At 41.7% G+C, this 19,414-nt stretch overlaps 3 protein-coding genes across 3 annotated transcripts; 1 reads left to right on the top strand and 2 right to left on the bottom strand.

Annotated features, from left to right (window-relative positions):
* Positions 1–934: 934 nt before the first annotated feature.
* On the bottom strand, positions 935–7,307 carry tmem235b (transmembrane protein 235b). The gene is made up of 4 exons (XM_075457881.1): positions 7,002–7,307; positions 6,779–6,859; positions 6,518–6,655; positions 935–1,164 (listed from the first exon to the last, which is right to left on the bottom strand). Exons 1-4 carry the CDS (start codon positions 7,177–7,179, stop codon positions 935–937), a joined length of 627 nt encoding a protein of 208 aa, XP_075313996.1. The 5' UTR covers positions 7,180–7,307.
* Positions 7,308–7,793: 486 nt separating this feature from the next.
* birc5a (baculoviral IAP repeat containing 5a) lies at positions 7,794–11,357 on the bottom strand. The gene is made up of 4 exons (XM_075457553.1): positions 11,176–11,357; positions 10,429–10,538; positions 8,290–8,407; positions 7,794–8,033 (listed from the first exon to the last, which is right to left on the bottom strand). Exons 1-4 carry the CDS (start codon positions 11,281–11,283, stop codon positions 7,941–7,943), a joined length of 429 nt encoding a protein of 142 aa, XP_075313668.1. The 5' UTR covers positions 11,284–11,357; the 3' UTR covers positions 7,794–7,940.
* Positions 11,358–11,752: 395 nt separating this feature from the next.
* faap100 (FA core complex associated protein 100) lies at positions 11,753–17,864 on the top strand. The gene is made up of 8 exons (XM_075457137.1): positions 11,753–12,044; positions 12,148–12,266; positions 12,355–13,247; positions 13,768–13,924; positions 14,425–15,349; positions 15,438–15,557; positions 16,439–16,525; positions 16,958–17,864. Exons 1-8 carry the CDS (start codon positions 11,754–11,756, stop codon positions 17,072–17,074), a joined length of 2,709 nt encoding a protein of 902 aa, XP_075313252.1. The 5' UTR covers position 11,753; the 3' UTR covers positions 17,075–17,864.
* The last annotated feature ends 1,550 nt before the right edge of the window (positions 17,865–19,414 follow it).

Here is a 19,414-nt window from a genome sequence, read left to right as displayed (position 1 = left end):
TATCTTTGAAAGTATTTAGCAATGTGTGTGTTGCATTTTTTGCAGAGTAAAATCAGGAATTCAGTTGTATTAAAGGTCAAATGCCACTCTCTGTTAGCCACTGCGGTTATTTTTAGAGCTCTTTTAAATCTAATTGTACATTCTTCTTTTTTCTGTGAATGTAATATAGCAAAGTGATTTTCTTTTTTTTCTCCCAACAATATGACCAAGTGAGCTTTGAATAGAATCAAATGGAAAACAGTGTAAGCTGTCTACATACCCACAGAGCTTCAGGGACGCGAGAAGCTGATCAGAAATGAGTGGAAACATCAAAGAGCTCATATAATACAGTCATGCATACGTTTTACATTTGTAAGCTGTAGTTACACGGGAAGAGAAAATTATTACAAATTTTCGGTACAAAAACATGTTACTGGCATGGCACGATGCTACACAACAGTGTTAAACAAAAAGAAAAATAACACAATTCACACCATTTTAATCTGCATGATAGAAGTAGCAACAATGTTAAAGATTAGTAGAAGAGTAAAGATGTGTCCATAGCTTAAAAGTAACACTGAATTCTCCCATATGATACCTACAGCAGTACGTAATCAGCATGATCCAGTGCTCCGACTCTTCATATGAGAAATAGTTTCCTTTCACACCACAAGGGGGCAGAATTGGTCAAACTTAACTCGCATCACAAAGTCACCTCTTTACTTGCTCGAATCTACATCTTCAATCAGTGGCAAATCTAGGACATAAAACTTACAAAACACCCTTGTAAAATTGGCATGCAACCACAGTTCAACCTCTATTTTCTGTCAAATCCTTGCAACGCTCAGCTGCTGCGAGTTAACTCGTTTTAAGGCAGCACCACGTGGCAGCAGCATACCCGACCGTTCTTTCTCCTGAGTTTACTCACAGTTCGGTTCCATTCGTGAACGTCATGTCAGGCCATTCTGGGTCTGCTCCGCTGCAGCTTGACCATTTGTGCGGCAATAAGCAGCAGCGCTCCGGTGAGGAGCTCCAGGCTGTAGGAGAGCCAGGCCAGACCCAGAGACCAGCCGAAGGAGGTGTGGATGTAGGCCAGACCATCCTGCCCAACCAGCCTCTCTGTCTCAACCAGGGCCTCGTTCGAGTAGATGATGTAAAGGCTTGCACCACACAGAGTCAACTGACCTGAAGATTGATGAATTACAAACATACAGGGAAAAAAAAAATTCAAACTCAGCTGAGCATACATTTCTGATTTGCTGAATTCATGGACACTGGAATATAGTTTGTGGAGAAACCGTGAAGATAAACAATTCTGAGGCAACACAGACTTCTGTCTTTACTTGTTATCTTGTCAAGTCCACAACTGCTGTTTGTTATTTCTCTAATGTGTAAAGAATGGAAGTAGAGCGGTACTAGCAAGGCCATCTATTCGTTTCAAACAAATTTCAGGCGCAAACACCGGTTATGAAGCAGGAATTCGAAGCAGTGAGAGCCGATTAACATTAACATGCAAAATCAAGTTGTTAAAACAAAGGAAAGGCAGGAAATCCATTGTTTGTCAGTGTTGCCATTGGAGACGCTTTTAAATTTGACAGCTTGCTCCTGGCTTTTATGGGATGCAAACTGAGCTACTTGGGATGGGACTAATAAAGATCTTATTACAATTACCCCCCCAAGGTGCCATGAACCGGGAATATGATGAGAAAACTGCATCGCGTGTCTCTTTTTTACGCACTTCACCGCAACGATCAGAGCAACAGAGAGGCAACTGGGAAATGGCAGAGAAGACAGGAAGGATCCCCATCTCTGTTCTCGATTAATTAGCTGCTTTTTTTGATCTGTGAAAAATGTCAACATTAAGGTTGGCGTTTGAACATTTTCTGGTCAGTCGAGGTCTACCTTGGTTCTCGGAAACTCTATTGGACATTTTCAGCCAGCTTAAAAGCATTAATGAAGTTTCTCAACCAGTGACTAAACCGATATGAAACCTTGAGCCGACACTCACCAAATACCAAATGACTTTTCATCCAGTAACACTGTCAAGCAAAACTTTCAATCTGTCCACTACATTTGGTTTATGACTCAGTACCCTGAAAACAAATGACATACTCATTGGCCCAAACGTTAATATTATAACATTACAGTATACGCATACAGCGAAGCCAATAATAATCTACAGCCATGCCCAGTTTTGATCTGCATTGAACATTTCCCTCACCAATCAGTCTCTTTTGGCAAGTGAAACAAGTGACCATTCACAGTAAGACGATGGTCTGCAATACAGAAAAAAAAAAAATATATATATAATATATATATATATATATATATATATTTATTTCTATTTCTATTTTTCGCATTTAGAAGAAAACGCTATGCCCAAAATGATTCAGTAGTTACTGGCAAATCCTTTATTTGCAATTACAACAAGCAAATAAATTCTTATGAAACTGGCAAGCTTCCCATCTCCGCTGGGATTTTTAGCCACACCTTTCATCTGCGTTCACCTGCAGGAAGGCCTCGCAGCTATCGCCATGCTTTCTTTTCCTGCAACCAATCTCAATGGGATGAGTTGAAAATGTTTTGTTTTGTTTGTAATACTTCTCTTGTTGGAAAGGGCCTATGCTGTATAAGGCCACATTTTTCTGCAGATGTTTCCTTCCTGAATCTTAATGTAATTCTCTCCTTTCGTGATCTTGTGTGCTGGACCAAAGCATTCCTTAACCTCGACATTATTTGTGTCCGCTTCACTTTCATCGTCTCTTCAGTAAAAACACTTTGTGTCAGTGGCACAAGCCGAAGTAGTTAAGCTATTGAGACAGTTTGATACTTTTTGTCTCATTCAACAGAAGTGGTTACCAATAACCTTAATCTTTGGGCGAGTTCAGCTTTGCAGATGCCAGAATAGCTTCTGTGCGACTGTTTTGACTAAGCGGGCTGTCCATGGAGACCAGCTTTGTGCAGCATCTGCTGCTGAGTCCATAATTGCAAAGATTGATCAGGATGTCTACATTAGGACTCTGCAGGAATCCATCAGGTAGGGGGCAGAAGAACTTGGCCTTGGGCAGCACTGGACCTTGTAACTTGACAATGGTCGTAAGCATACAGATAGAGCGGCTGAGGAATGATTAGGAAGAAGCAATAGACATTCGAATGAAAATTTGGTGAAGCTTTCCCTTGCTGTTCTCTGGTTCTCCTTCAGTCAAGCACTTCATCTCATAATGATGCACAATCTTTTGTGCTCATCCCGTTTGTGATACTGCATACTTGTGATACAAATTTCACATTTGTGTCAGGGTCTTATCAACATAAAACAAGACATAGGGCGCACTCTGACACTGTTCAGGTAGAGAGTGTTAATCAAATATTCTCTCAAGAATGTAATCAAATAAAGAGCAGCAAAGCTGAGCAACAAATACAGTAATGACCTTTGGCTTTGAGGCTGGCTGGGTTATTTTAAAAGTCGGACAGTCAACAAGTTCACAAGGCAACTGCAATCTAATTCAAGCCTTTATCCCATTCCGCTCATTACCATGTGCTGCTTATTAAGGGGAGACTATAAAGAGTCTTTTTAAGGAAGTGTTTTTCTATCACAAGGTCCTCTGTACGGAGGTCATAAGGCGCTGGTGGGTGAGCGACCAAGAGATCGGGGGGTTGGGAGTGTGCCAGATGCCCAGGCGCAAGGTTTATGAGCAGAAGCGTAACTTGATTACTGTAAATACCCAGATTAACATAATAGCCCTAAAATGGTTAACATTAATCCAATGCTGCCAATAAACAAAATTTATATAATTTGTTAGAGACTCAAGTTGGATGTCTGCTATATGTCAGCTACATGCCAATTCAGTGATGATATGAATGCTTTCATTATTACACTTTTCCATTTTCCCCACATTAAACAAGCTGGTTTAATCCTAGAGGCTGCTCAGTGTGGTAACTCTGAATCATAACTACTCTTATTGTGATTTTAATTCAGGTCAGGTAGCGAGCAGCTGCAGTATTTGAAATATCCTCCTCATCTTGCTTTTGGCTCTGTAAACCACTGTAACGGTTCAGCAGCTTTCTGTCAGTTCTTTCACATTCGGGGCATCTTAAAAAGTGCCGGTTCAATCAGGCATCTTTTCAATGTAAACGGCTCTTGATGACCAGCTTGTGGGAACTTGATGAAAATCCTGGGAGTTGGTTAACTGATGATGGGAAACGTTTTAGTAAAATAAGACATTTTAAGCTAAAGCTTATGTGACAATAAAACACATTTAAAGTCATACAAGACTCAATGGAGATCCAAATATGGATATTCTCCTTGAAGCAAAAGAATCTATCCATACATGTGAGCTGGGTACCTTGGTTACCAGATACTAAGCTCCAAGTCATGTTCACCTAAGTCTCTTTGCATATTTTACAAATGACTTTTCCCTGGCATCTTTCCCTAAGTCAAAACACAGAGCCCCTGTGCTACGACCGTTTACTCCCTCGACCCGTGCGCTCGGTCCATCGTATCTTTACGTCCTCCGCTGTTTAAGGCGGTGCTGCTGAGGACAGAGTTAGCTTAATTCTCTTAAGGATTGCTGCATCCTGACAGCAAAGGCGTGGAAATAATGTTAAAAGACAAAGAAGTTCCTTCATCTATGCATTCGATACAAAGACTGATATTAAGATTCAACTTTAAGGATAATTTTGAAGAAGTGAAAAGAATACAGATGTATACAGATATTTGACTCATAAAACTACAAATATTTACTTGTTGGTTTACAAATAAATCCATTTTGAAAGATGGAAAAAAAATGTATATATATATATATATGAATAGTTCCTGGAGCAGGGCTTTTCATTAGAGTTTGATTCTTTGGATCCATATATTTTTGTGTTGTTTATTAAGGAAGGGATATGCAATCAATTTCCTGTGTCAGTCTTTTTGATTAATTATGCCAATAAAGTTTTTTGTTTTTGTTCCCAGTGTGCCGATGTTCATCGTCCTGCCAGGTGAGGCTATCTGATCGTTTAAGACTGTCTCAGTGTTTTAACCTAGAAAGATGCAGCAATCATCGCATCTACCTATTCATTTGATACCAGTCTCCACATTGATGCATTCGGTATTTTCAGATCTGCGAATATTCCCATTGGCCTGGCTTCTTCTCTCAGATGCTTTTTTGTTGTTGTAGGAAATCTGTGCATGGAAACATCTGAGCTCTGCTGAGTTCGCATTTGGTAACACTCTCTGGCAAATATCAAAGCTTGTAAACAGTCATTGTAGCAGCCAAGAGCCTTTGAGATATTGTTTGGGGGATTTCCACCTGAACTTTCTTTAAAAAGCTTCTTCTACATCTGTGAAATCCTTAGCTCTCTTGCTTGCATATTTTAGGTCTATCTAATGATTTAAAATAAATAAATAAGACTCTAAATGGGAAAACCTGTGGCTCACTCCTCTTGAGGCGGTCTGCAGTGGATTTTTGATATTTTTTTTTTCTTCATCCTCGTGCATCCTCTTTCCATGTGCAGCCTTTCTTCTGGCTGTATAACGTCTCTGGAATTTGGTGACATTTAATTGAATCCATTCTTCCATCTCCCAATCAAATATACCTTATATGTCCACAAGCCCAGAGAATGACGCATCCAACCCCGTGCTTAACAGTTGGAGGGGTGTTCTTTTCATGAAATGCAGGATTCAGGTTGTTTGGAGGTTCATGTGCACGTTTCTAAGTTTGAATTTTGTAGAGAGGACACAAAAGGGGTTCCTCTCAGTGTTATCAGAAAACGTTAAGGTCTACAACAATTGCATTTACATCCATTTACTATCTTGTGTTGGCTTTTTTTTCCTGCTTTGTAACTGCTGCGTAGAGATTTCCATAGTGGCAGGTTGTTGGGACAAGATTCAATGAGTCTGAGGAACTGTGAATCATTGAAGTTTGTACCACATTGTTTCACTCCCCTAAATAACGATTATGAACAAGTCAAAGCACAAATAAGCTCTCTGGGGTCTGTTTACCTGATGGCTCAAATCTCGCGCCAGCAGAAAAATTGTGGTTCGCAGTGCAAGAGTGAGAAGATCGCACATTTCTGAGGTCCTCACAGCCACAAACTAATTCCCATGTGTCAGGAAATTGAGTCTTCTCTCATTTGTAGCCCTTAACCAGTTCGTGCTTCATTGAACACCGAGGAAAATGATGCAGAGCAGAGCCGCCTTGCCTCTTACTGGCGATGATGGAGTCTGGGTGTTTTTATTGATAATATCTCTCCTACAACTTAACAGCAGCAATGTGTTATTTCAATGTTTTTACCACAGCCACTGAACCTTTAAGCGTGATAGAAGACACACCGTCCTCTGCAGACACAGTGCAGATGTTGACTCCCTGTTACCTTTTTGCCAGTAGCACTAACACAATATTTTTTTTCTTCGTTTGTTTTGTTTTGTTATAATCGATTTGACTTGAGTGAGTAACAGAAGAGGTTACCTCAGGTGGACCTGATCTTTCCCTCACAGTGCATCAGAGGACGGATTACAAAGTGACCCGAGTGCAGGAACTGAATCTCAACTTACTGCAGATGAAGAAGAAGGAGGCTGTGCCGGTGAGGAGAACTGGGCTCCGAGCAAGGGAACTGACCAGCCCATAGATGCCACCAAACAGCAACAGAACCAGGCTGAGGGGAAGCACCACCACTATTGCGGCGTGCATGTCTGGGATATGAACAGATGGGTTATGGAGCATCAGCGGAGTTATGACTGTCCTGACACTGAAGCTTTATTGGCAGTGTGGGACCATAAACAGACGGTTTAATCAAAGCTACAGGAGAGACTCACTCAGCAAGCGCAGCTCAGTCTCCGAGTACTTGGAGCAATTAGCAGTAAAGGGGTCAATAGAGTTTGCGTAAATCTTCCCTCCTGATTGAAACAAAGAGGAAAAAATTAAAAATAAATAAATAAATCACCAGACTGTCTACATTATACAGCAATCCATTACTTCCATGTCAGTAGAATATTGGTTCTTACTGTGTGACAAAGTTAAGGAAGACACGTTGCCTACCTTCAATGGTGCTCCATAATCCCGAGTGGGAGCTCATGTCCTCAAAGTCAGTCATATTCGTAGGATTCATTTCTATAATGTACCAATAATCGGTTCCGAGGGAAGCAGCCAGGAATCCGAAGCTGAGAATCCCGCAGATTCCGGCCGTGATCACCAGAGCGCCAAAGTTGAGCTTCATCCTGCACAGGTGAAGGTGTTCACTCGCGCGTAACGCGGGGTCTCTGGTGTTGGTCCAACCTTTAAAACGTTTATGAAGCGGGGAAATATTCTGACATTTACAAAAGAAAAAAAGAAAGAAATTTGAGATTTCCCAGGAAAACTTTCCTGTCGCGTGATTAAAAAATCGTCAGAGGTGGACATCAACTAAACCTGAGCTAAATGGAGTCACAGAGCTGCACGGATAACAGTTTGCCTCGGCAGCGTCGTTCAGGGAGGGACTCCGACTTCGGGAGGCGCGCGCGTTTACGCAAGGCACGCTTTGGGAAGAAGCTGTAGTCATTCGCGCTTTGATAAAAACGAGACGATGCAATTCAACGCATGTTGCCAATATCAAGCTGCGTTTGTGAGCGCGCTACACGGAACACTTTCATCTGAAAAACGTAATTGCGCTGATTCAGACAAGCAATTACCGTCTGCAAGCGGTTACTTCATTCTGAATATTAAAACAAACACTTAAGTGAATGGGTTTTACGGCTTTGTCTTATGACGAATTCATGTATAGTCAATAAAACCCCATCAATAAAAGTTAAAACAGAACGATATTTAATGAAGAAACACAGAAAGCATTGAAGACAACAAAAATACAGCATGACAAAGAGGGTATGAAGGCAGATGAAGAAAATAGTTTTTAGTTTATTGAGAAAACCACAGTCTCTTGACAGCTTTCCTCCCACACACACACACACACACACATCTCATTCATCTGCAGCTTTTCTGGCGTCACTCCTCTCCCATGGCTGTCTTGACGATACCTGCTCTTCTCAGTTTGGCTGCCTCCTCAAATTTGGATATGGCATCATTACCAGTTTTGTTCTGTGCACAAAAGGAAATGAAGTCTGGATCAGTATCAGAGCTGAGGTCCATCGTTTTCTCCAAGGAGCACTTTGGAGGCATCAGTCTTGTACTGTTAATTCACTTGTCAGGACATTTTGTTTTTAAATTGACGAAAGGGATTAAATGTAGATTAATGAATCGATTAAAAATGTTGTCAGCATCCTTATAAGCATCGTGAACGGTTAGCACAATAAAATCTAATAACTAAGAAGTTAATTGTCTCAAAAGAACCTACGATGATGATCTTGTGCCTCTCCTTCTGTAGTTTGAAGAATTCTTCCACAGTCAGCTCTTCCACTTTTTTCTTCAAGGCCATGAATTGACAGGAGGACGAATGAGATCTGTGCTCTTTCCTGACAAAACGAAAAGGATAGTGACACATGTAAACTCTCACACAGCAAGAGATAGACATGTGAGGGAAATGCACTTCAAAGAAGCTTTTTCAAATTATTATTATTTTTTTTACACTGCATCAAAACTTCAAGGGATAGTTCGCCTCTTTTGACATGAAGCTGTATGACATCCCATACTAGCAACATCATTTATGAACATTGACTTACCTCCCGCTGCGTCCTGTGAGCCGAGTTCCAGCTGAGTTTTGGCGTTGACGAAGGTAGTCCGGCTAGATTGCTAGGGTCCCGAAAATAAAGCGTCTTGCTTCTCAAAACAATATGCGTTCAAAAGAGTAATACATTTGCATCACAAAATCATCCATCCAGAAAAAGTCAGACCTCACAATCGCTTGGCGCTATTTCTCTCTACCTTGTATGACTGCGGGCTGTGTAAACCGTGCAGACCGAAGTGCAGACCGAGCAGTCCCCTGCTTCTGAGCAGCAAACACTGTAACAGGTGCAGCTATCGGCAGGTGGCTGAACGCATTGATATGAAGGGAGGCAAAAATAGCGCCAAGCGATTGTGAGGTCTGACTTTTTCTGGATGGACGATGTAGTGATGCAAATATATTACTCTTTTGAACGCATATTGTTTTGAGAAGCAAGACACTTTATTTTCGGGACCCCAGCAAACTAGCCGGAGTACCTTCGTCAACGCCAAAACTCAGCTGGAACTCAGCTCACAGGACGCAGCGGGGGGTAAGTCAATGTTCATAAATGATATTGCTAATATGGGATGTCATACAGCTTCATGTTAAAAGAGGCGAACTATCCCTTTAACAGAAGTAACTTTTGGGTGATTTTCTAAATCATACCCTTGGTTGTTTTATCTGGTGCAGGATTGGTGGCTTAGTGAGGAACTTCTGCTGCTGTCATCATTAAGATAAGCAAAGTATAAACAAATCTGAAATGAACAAGCGGTTTTTTGAATGCACCCTCGGCTGCTCAGGAGTTTTGGGTTTCGAGATCAAATCGCCACTTGTCAGCGCTCTGCCCGATCAATCATTTCTCTCAGAAAAAAAGCATAAATAAAAAGACGCCGGTGAATGGACAGCGAGTCTCTTCTCTTCTCCGTCTTCTGGACTAATGCAGAAAGACAACATGGACGATGACTCTAAAGCTCGTTTGATTCGACTTTAACAAATGTCCTTCATAAAAACTTGTCTCGCCATTTTCTCGTGTGCAGAAGTATATAAATACAAAGGATATCTTACTTGTCTCTCTGTATTCAGCTCAATAGAATGCTTTAAAAACTTGAAATCACTGCACAACTGAAACCATTTTTAGTCAACGGTTTAGAGCCTAGATGACGTTTACGGTAAAGACCACCGAGTGGATGTAATGTTCTTTACGTTTGATCTTTATTTGCTGAAAAGAGCGTATAAAACATTTACAGTTTGTCCTTTTTACTAGAAATATCCAGATCCAAATGTGCGACTGGTCATCTGATGCCATCTTCGCTCCAGAGTCAGATAACCTGGATTGACTTACTGGGTGAATAAGCAGCGTTGTGATGCCACTTAGTGAGATCTGCATTGTTAGCGTTACTTAAACCAAATATTCTAAATATACCCGGGATATGTTGAACCTGCCTCGTATTAGAGATCCCAAATATCTAACACAGGAAGGGTTTGTCGGCCAAAAAGGGAAAAATGTCCCTATCACAAGACAGACATGAAAGCATGTATTCAGCTGCCTTTAAATGCGGAGAAAACAACACTGATGACATCCTGACGACAATAAGTGACAGTCTGTCTCCCAAACTGATAAAATCATTTTGAAAGATCTTAAAAAAAGAAAAAGAACACTTTTCTATTAATAACTTTAAAATACTGGAGCACTTTTTTTCTTTTTTTTTTAAAGTGCTTTATGTACACACCTATAATACATCTGACTTCAGAACCTAACTATTTAAGGGTATTTCGTGTGTAAGTGTAAATAGTGAGCTCTTTGCTTCTGTTTTGGTTGCGTTTCATTCTTACTCAGGGTCATCCTCAGGCTCCCAGCCCTCCAGCTCTTTGAGGCAGAAGAAACACATCGCGATGTCTGGGCTGTTCTCTGAAGGGGCGTGGATGAAGCCGGCTTTAGCCATCTACAGGACGAAATTAATTGACAAATGAAAAACAAACAGAAAAAAAAAGAAAGAAAGACATACTGAAGTATGCCAATGCATACTTGTACGCAGATTCTTTAGTAAGTATTCCGTGAATTAATCCAGTTGATGGTACATTTATGTACAGCTTTAACTTTGGATGACTCCAAACTGTCACATGACGCATTATACAGCAAAACTTAAAAAAAAAAAAAAACTTAAAAAAAAAAAGTGAAGTCAGGGTCATATGCTGCTAACACACTGGTACGTAAATAAAAAAATGTTCCAGAAAAAACTAGCTAAACTTTTATACTTTGGCAACATTTCGCTTTTGCGGATACTGTATAGCATTATTTTCGACAGCCCCAGTCACACTGGCAAAATACAACCACTGGTAGCAAACTGTAGCTCATGTGTTTTATCTTAAGGGTGCAAGAGTAGTACTTTACACAATATCTAGAGCAACTGTAAAGGTGCATAACCTCCAACTTCAACAACCTATAAAGTATTTAAACCTGCAGTTAATCTCAGGTAAGACAACCGAACAGAGGTGTTTTTATTGGCAGCTGGCCTTCCTTTAACTGTCGAGCGGGGAGGCATCGCTCAAGGATACAAAAGGATTACAACGTTCACTCACGTTCTCGGGGGTGCACGAGCAGTCTTCGTCAAAAGGCCACCCTGCGAAAGTTTTTAGTCTGTTCTCAAAAAAATACATTTTGATATCCTCTTCATTGAACGGGTCCATTGTGTTTTATATTGAAAGAGATGCGATTTATCTCGTTCCAAACCCGTGTCACCTTCGAAGGCTATTGAGTTAGAGGGCGTTTTCAAATTTCGGCGGATGTGCACTTCGACTGTTTTGATTGGCGGTTGGAGACTACGACAGTCGTCTAACTTCTTCTTCGTGGGAGGATGGAATATTACGAACGTTCACAATGACTAGAACGCCACCCAGTGTTTGCGGCAGAGTGCAGAAACGCCGCGAAATATACACACTCTACGATTAAATGTTACTTAATTTTATTACAAGAAAAATAACAGCACGTTTTTGTATTTTTTTCTACAGCCTGTGGACGTCAGTAAAAAAGAAAATTGAGTGCGAAAACCACATATCGCCGTTCTGCTTTGCAATTTCCGTGCACTTTTCATGGGTAATGTAGTTCATAAATGTTATTGGTCGAAAAGGTGACGCGCGGAACTTTTGCCGTCTTCTTCATGTCACAACTACCGGTTCGGCATTACTTTATCTTTTACCTCATTATCCCGCATTTAGTTTACCGGTGTAGTTGTTTAATAAAACGCTACAAATGCACCCTGAGTGGTGCACCTCTAGTCTTCAGATTTGTGATCATGGAAGGACGGTGCGCTGTTGAGACTTGGACTGTGTTAGGGTTTTTGGGAAAGTCAAGCACGCCGAAGGTCACGTTTGGTTTTGGGACAGATGTTTTCATCTGCACTGGTAGCGACGAAGTGTATGTTTTCAGTGCTCACGAGAAAAAACTTACGGCAAGTAACTTGTTTAGTTTGTGTTTATTGATTACAATCGTGATAACCATAGCTGATTATCCATAGTTTGTGTTATTTAGTGTGCTAAGCTGTTGTGTTGCAGGCTGTCCTCCAGCTACCTGGTCCTGTGAGTGATGTGGTGGAGAGCCATGACAGGCAGCTCCTCTTTGTAGCATGTAGGAATGGGGTTTATTGTGTCAACTTACAATCTCTGCTACACAGGTATTGCATTTTTTTAAATTTATGTTGGCTTATTATCAGTCAGAAACATAAAAAGTACCCATTTGTCAAATGTCTCTCCCCTCTGCAGAGCTCAAAGTCTATCAGAAGATGCGTCCCCCCGTCCAGCTGAGCTGAAAATCTCCTCTGAGTGTCTTGTTGTCGGCGCAGATGGAGTGTTGGCTCTGCTTCTTGTTGGCTCTGTGCTCCTGACCCTTTGCCACAGAGATGCGTCCTGGCTGTTGACTTTGTATAAAACACCCCAACAGACACATTCCAGTGCCTATGAGGTGCTCAGTTCATTCAGTCTGCCAATGGTGGCACCTGTTTTACAGGGCGGCACTGAGTCAAAAACAGGACTGACAAGGAGGCCTGTGCTGATTTGTGTCCATTCTGCTGATAAAACACAACCCTCTCCAGATGCAACTTCAGCTCATGCCTACCTCTCCCTCGAGCCTGTCCTCTTCAAATTGTTGTTTGGGGTTGAAGCTGCTCTGAGCGTGTCACCAGTTATTCTTTGTGGCCTGCCAGATGGACGCATCTGCTTCCTCCCTCTCCGTCTCCCAGGATCACGGCTTCGAGTTCTCCACAGCCTTGAGCAACCGGTCGTGTTTGTCGGAGCACTGGTTGCCAAGGAAACAGATCCAGGACGAGGACAGTGCTTGGTTGCAGTGGGTGAACAGGGCAGAGCGGTCCTGATCAAGACTGACAAGGGTGGGCCAGAGAGAGGATGCAGAATGGCTAGTTTTACTGAGTTCTGTGTATCAGGGCCTGTGGAGTGTGGCTGTGTGGATAAAAGCTGTCTTTACTACAGCACTGGTTCAGACTTACTCACGCTGAATCTGTCAAAGGGGTCACTTGGTAGAGAGAGCAAAGATAAGGATGAAGAGGCGTCCAGGATAACGGCTGCTGCCCTCCAAAGTCCCAGCAGTTTAAATGTGTGCAGAGTCGTCGCTTTGGCTGAGCCTTCATGCAACGCTGCAGGTGAGATGAGAAGTGTTGACTTTAGACGTCAACAGACTGTTTAAGAGCAGGCTTTAAGGCAGATAAAATTCATCCATGTCAATCCATGTCACTCACCTGCTGAATTAAGGTGATAATGATTGATTGACTACCCAAAAAGCAGCTGACAGCAGCAGTTTTCCTTGAGGTCAGGACGCAAAAAATGAAAAATCTTTCTTTGCAGCACTGGTTGCTACTTCGTCAGCTGCTGTGCTGTTTTTGTTTTCTAAACTTTCTTCCTAAATTAGTTTAAGATTGATAACAGTCATCAAATGGCAAAGTTAACGCTGTCAAAAATGAGATATGAGGCAAATGAGAGTATTTGCTCTTAGAATGTTATCACTGTTAACTTAATGAGTCAGGCACTCATCATCCTGTACTCACGATGCTCCTCAAGTGAAGCCGGAGCTGTGTTGTGTACCATTTCATTTGTCTTCCTTTTTTCCTCTTGAGTCCTCTAGAAACTGTTTTTTCTAACTTTGAATTTGCTCCTAAATACCAGGGGAAGTTCAGCTGCTTGGACTATCTGTCCGAGGGCAGCTTCAGAGGATTAGCTTACCTGTGAGAAGAGAGGATGTGGGATTGTCCAGGCTTCCTTCCTCACAGATTGGCCGCAGTGTAAAGGACCTCCTGTCTGCCATTGGGGATGTTTGTGACAGGTACACTGAGTCAACTGCAGTTTCATTAAACTGTCGTGCTCTTATGCCAATGAAAAAGACAACACTCGAATTGAATACAGCAGAGGTCTCTTGACACACTGCTGAAGACTAAATTAAATGCAGGAAACCCATTTTATGTTGATGTCTTTGGGTTCCAGACTTAAGGCCGTTATTGCTTGCAAAGGATTCATGGCAAAAGTATTAAAAATGAAAATTTTATTCATGGTTATGTTAATTTGTCCAAATTACAATGAGACCCTTAAAAAGAGAGTCCTATGAATTAAAGAACTGTAATTCCTAAACTCTTCCTCCAATTTGGATGCAAATACCCTCAAATTAAAGCTCGATATTAAAGCTAAACCTAGAATCTTCTATTTAAGGCCATATTCAGTATGTAGCTTGAATTTGTCTTAGGAAATGGCTAAAATGGCAACATTTGTGCCTTTGCTCGAATATTTCCATACCTAACTATGTATGTGATTTCTTTGTTTTTCTTTTAGAGCGTCAGTACTGGAAGCAACCATCAAAACTAAAAACCAACTTCTAAAGCAGCTGAATCAGGTGGTCAACATCAGTTTCCTGCTGACAGCCTCTACAAACACTGAGGAGCATCGTCTCACAAGAGAGAAGTCAATCAGATGTCACGCTGTGGCCAGCTGGAGCAGACTGCTTCAAAAGGACTCCTTGAATCTTACGTGTGTCCTGGACAATTCGAGTCCTTACGCCCTGGAACAAGGTTGGACACTCTGCGTCGCCGTCTTTCCTCTGTCCTTTCCTTCCACCGAGAGAGAGGAAACCTTTTCCACAAACTTTTCTTTTCCGTTCCACAGTCTCTGTCCCGGGGAAACATTAGAGGTGTCACTACCAGTCGCTGCTGCAGGCGACGCGTCCTTCCCCGTGACGCTGAACTGCTCACTTGTCTTCTCATTCTCAGATCTCCTGGGAGAAGAGCAGGCGGCAAGTTGTCCTGGCTTGGAAAATAGTTGTTTCAGTTTGCCCTTAAACACACTGACTGTGGACTGGTTGCACGCCCTGCACCTGATCGGTCCCACTGCCACACACAAAGTGGCCACATCTCAATCCAGCAGCACCACAGCAGACGGCATCCGAGCTTTTTTAAGCCCACGCCGGACCAGGTGGAGCAGAGGGGCGGACAGAGGGGGAGAGCCTGAGAGGTATTGTGCAAGTGTGCGAGTGTCTTCAGAGTTACTGAAGGATACCCTAAAGCGGAAAAGCTTCAATTTGGACCCAAAGGGACCAATGTTGGCCCCTCAAAACCTCTGCTTCTCTCTGCTCGACTGGCTGTTGTCTGAAGGGTGTGGGGGAGTGAAGATGTTACAGAAAGGAGGTAGGATTGACACGAGCAGCACAGTGGTCCATGCCCGTGGTCCAAATGAAGCCACAGTTAAACTGACCGCAAAGGAGGTGAGTCATTATTATTTAATGTGTTAATGGCATTCACGCCCGCAGAGTTGACCTCGTATCATTTTAGAATTGCTCCTTTGGTCTCCAGATAAGTGGGGAGGAGAGCTTGGGGAAGGAGGAGGCGGTGGCCCACATTGAAGTTCAGATTGAGAGCTCATCTGTGGCAGCAGTGTGTGGCCTGCACCATGCTGTGCTGCGCCGGATACAGGTACAGACAGCTACACTGCGAAACTTCATGGCATCCTCGGAGAAGCTTACCGTTTAGTGACTTTTGTCTATCGTTTGCAAATTTATCGGCTAGGACAGAAAGCTATGGCAGTAAGTACGATTTTATACCATTCGTCTGTTTGCTGTCAATAATACAAATAATACAAAAACTGCAACTCCGAATGTCATGAAACTTGCATGGTGAGTTGGATGGATCGCGGCCAAAACAAGTACCCAAAAACTTTGGCCGATGTTTTGGGTTGCCGATTTTAAAAACTGCACGACCGACAGTTGACCTCTGGTGGTGGACTGCAATCTCCAAGCACCCTTTAATGTTACTGGGGGCGCCGCCGCATAGCTCGTTTTGTAAAGCTGCCAAAGTAAAGGGCTAGAATATAACGCCGGATTTTCAAATATAGTCGATACATAGCCTGCAGCCAATAATCTTCTGATATATTCCACACTCTTACAAGGAAGATGGATTCCAAGAGGCATTTTATGCAGATGTTTGTATTTGCAGGAAGAAGAAAAAATGTTTTTAATAACCTATGGAGACCTGCTAATGCAGGAGATTAAAAAAATGTTCCATTATAATTATGATATGGAAATTATAATGGAGCTAAACAAATATGTATTTCTTTTGCTCCTTCATACTCTTGTGCAACGCCAAGCTATTTGGTGATTTAAATCTCCCGTTCTTCTGGTTTGTTGCTGTTGAAGAGCTTATTTTTTCATAACTATAGCTGTACTTTGATGTCTTTATTGCCCTTTTATTTCCTAGACTCAGTTTGACCTCATCAGGCTTCAGAATAATGTTTTCGTCTTTATTGTAGATGAACATTTTGCCTTCCTTTTGATAAAGTGCTCTGCTCCCTCTCACAGACTCTGTTGCAAATGGCTCCAGAGAAATCTGCCCCCACGAAGGGGGTCCAGATTTCAGGTTTGAGACGGGCAATGCAGCAGGCTGAGGTAAGACCGTCATACTGTATATTGTTCATAAAATATTCTTTTTTTAGTGTATTTATTCTTAAATCACCAACACTGATGGTACAGTGGGTTGGATGTATTGATATATAGCAATACAAATTGCAATCAAAGAACTACCCCCTATCTTAAGTACAAGCCATGGTTATCAAGACCACTTGAGAGTCTGTATTTGGTTTGGTTTGTCCATTTTTGGGCTGCCGTAGTAACATGGTGGTGCAAAATGGCCGAAGGGCAGCTATATAAATCAATGCATTTTCTGTTGATTGATTACTCGATGAGCGTCAGCCTTTGAATAATTCTCTCAGCCCCCATGTTTTTCAACTCATTAAACCCGAGACATTTTTGGGGCAAAGAAGCCGAAGTGTCTGTAACTGTGTTGGAATCATGGTATCTTTCCTTCCCTCGTGTCAATAGATCCAGCAGAGTCGCATCTCAGAAGCCTTCAGCATGGGCATGTCCTCAGGGCAGATGAATCGATTTCTTCTCCGTGTTTACCGAGAACTCCGAGACAATTCTCTCCTCGTGATTTAACGCCCACACTGTTCCCTTCAGCCTTGTTTGGTGTTCTCCAACCGGACTTTGCAGCTGCGTGAAAAATAATATCTATTCATGGTGCATAATTACTGCCACAATAAATATATTTTTCCGTCACGCTGTAAATGCCTGCTGTCGTGTCATATTTTACACTGAGATGAACATTAGGCTTGGCTTTGAGGTTGCTCTTCATTTCCTGATTTAAAAAAATAAAAGAAGCATAATTTGATTATTTAAAATATACTACACTTCAAGACTGGCTTTATTTTATGTGACCTATGTTCTCTTAATGCTTATTCTTATGCCATTTATTATTTCCATTATGTTAATATTGTATAGATTCTACAACTGGAGTGGTGTAAAAATAAATACGTTTACGGTCTAAAGTGGAGAGCTGTCCTGCAGGTGGATGATTGCTTCATGAGAGACAAAGGGCCTCTGGATATAAAGTCATAAAAGGCTTCCACTTCCTGTTAAACAAAAGCTTTGCATTTTGAACCTGGTCTGGATCCCTTCCGTTGTTTTTTTTTCTCCTAGTAGGTTTGATTGAAAATCAACAGCCACCTTAAACATCAACCCCGGACCAGGACCCCTTTGACTCTTTGGACCCCTGAGCCTGTGGTCCTGTTCAGCAATACTTTCATGCATACATGTGTGACCCTGACATCGTGCAGTTTCTTTCTGAACACGCACTGCATGGCCAAAAATGAAAAAGAGCACTTTATTTTTCAGATGTTTCGTTGCACCTTTAGCTTTAATTACTGCATGTATTTGCTGGGGCATTGTTTGAATAGGCTAATGCAGTGTCACTGCATTTATATTGGTCCAGAGTTACATGATTTGATCTTGTACTGATTATATGACAGTTGGATCGCTGTGTAAGGTCTTCTCTGGCGAATCTCAAAGAATTTAAATGGATTAAAGTTCTGGACTCTGATTGCAAATCTCCATGCTCCTTGAATCACTCTTTTGGACTTTGTACCTGGTGAATCTTAGCATAGTCATCTTGGAATTTGTCTACGCCATCAGGGAAGTAAAAGTATAGACTGAAACATCTGGTCAGTCATGTAGTCAGCAGACCTCATTGTTTGGATGCATAATATTGCTGAGCGTAGACCAGCCCAAGTGAAACAACCCCAAATTATTTACTTAGTTTACTTACTTTATTATCAGCTTAACCCCACAAACCATCCATCCATTTTATATACCTGCTTAATCCAATTTTGGGGTCGAGTGGGAGGAACCCCACAGATAATAATCACAGGTATCATGTTCACTTAGAGGACTCACTATGACTTCACTTGATATCTCTAGTGTTTAGTATTATTGTTGGGTAGTACTGACCAAATGTGCATAATAGTACTTAACTTCAGTAGTTCTACTTTGCAGCCTCACTTAAATACTTACTTAGCATGCTTTGTATGGGGATGCTAACCTTATTGTCATGTTGGAAAATAGCGTTTCACATGTTTTAGGCGTTTTGAATTAAAAGAGCAACCCTTTGAAATTGATCAATTCTTGATCTGTATAGCACTCCCATACTATGTAGTTCTGATAACTTCATCAGGACCAGGGAAATAATTATTACGTATTTTTCTTTTTTAAGGTTGCCGCCCTTGGTTCCCATAATCCTGGTAGAAATATGATCTTGTTCAAATACAACACAGGGAAACATAGATTCTTTTGGTTCTATGTGCACCAAAGAAATGAAAGCAAAATGAAATCCCACTCAAATCAGCTTGCAGTGATGCCATTAGTGTTGCTGCTGTGTGCCTGAGTCGTGGTTACAGTCTTCTGCTGTTTCCACCTGAAACCCTGTCATATCCAGCTAATAAGCATCCTCAGTCTGAAATATGACTTCAAAGGTGACATCACTTGTAATTGTGACCACACTCATCTCAAATGGCACCTTGAGTTACTGTAGAGTACTCGACCTGATAAGTGACAAGCACCATTACACACCCTTGTTACCACTTCGCTGGTTCGCTGTCTCTCATGTTAATACCTGCAAGGACAGCTGAAAACACAACGAAGACACGGATAAGAACAAAGAGGATGTAATGAAACAATAAAACAACTTGTATCATAACAGTGATCACTTGTGTAAATCAATACATGTTGGACTGCATGCCTTTATTTCTAACTCATGCTTGCACCAGATGTCTATTGAACAAAAATCGAAAGGAACAACACAAAACTCTCACTAATCTCACGGTTTGAGATCTAACTCAGAATACTGTTCACTTCATCAAGAGGTCTCTTGACATGTCAGTCCTTTTTGCAGCAGAAGGAAGGGCAGAGAGGGAACAGTGCCATTAAACTGATTACTCATCAATG

This window comes from Odontesthes bonariensis, chromosome 23 (genome assembly GCF_027942865.1).
Source record: "Odontesthes bonariensis isolate fOdoBon6 chromosome 23, fOdoBon6.hap1, whole genome shotgun sequence".
Taxonomy (NCBI): Eukaryota; Metazoa; Chordata; class Actinopteri; order Atheriniformes; family Atherinopsidae; genus Odontesthes; species Odontesthes bonariensis.
The sequence above is the reverse complement of the archived record's forward strand: the minus strand, read 5'-3'. Positions and strand labels throughout refer to the sequence as shown.

Excerpts from the sequence above, each read along its gene's own strand:
- tmem235b (XM_075457881.1), bottom strand. The coding sequence starts at position 7,179 with ATGAAGCTCAACTTTGGCGCTCTGGTGATCACGGCCGGAATCTGCGGG. Across the intron at positions 6,656-6,778 it reads GACTGAGCTGCGCTTGCTGA|ACATGCACGCCGCAATAGTG; the intron begins GTGAGTCTCTCC and ends TTCATATCCCAG. Across the intron at positions 1,165-6,517 it reads CTCCTTCTTCTTCATCTGCA|GTCAGTTGACTCTGTGTGGT; the intron begins GTAAGTTGAGAT and ends ATCAATCTTCAG.
- birc5a (XM_075457553.1), bottom strand. The coding sequence starts at position 11,283 with ATGGACCCGTTCAATGAAGAGGATATCAAAATGTATTTTTTTGAGAAC. Across the intron at positions 8,408-10,428 it reads GAGCCTGAGGATGACCCTGA|GAAAGAGCACAGATCTCATT; the intron begins GTAAGAATGAAA and ends TCGTTTTGTCAG. Across the intron at positions 8,034-8,289 it reads AGAGGCACAAGATCATCATC|AACAAAACTGGTAATGATGC; the intron begins GTAGGTTCTTTT and ends TTTTGTGCACAG.
- faap100 (XM_075457137.1), top strand. The coding sequence starts at position 11,754 with ATGTCACAACTACCGGTTCGGCATTACTTTATCTTTTACCTCATTATC. Across the intron at positions 12,045-12,147 it reads CTCACGAGAAAAAACTTACG|GCTGTCCTCCAGCTACCTGG; the intron begins GCAAGTAACTTG and ends GTTGTGTTGCAG. Across the intron at positions 13,248-13,767 it reads GCCTTCATGCAACGCTGCAG|GGGAAGTTCAGCTGCTTGGA; the intron begins GTGAGATGAGAA and ends CCTAAATACCAG.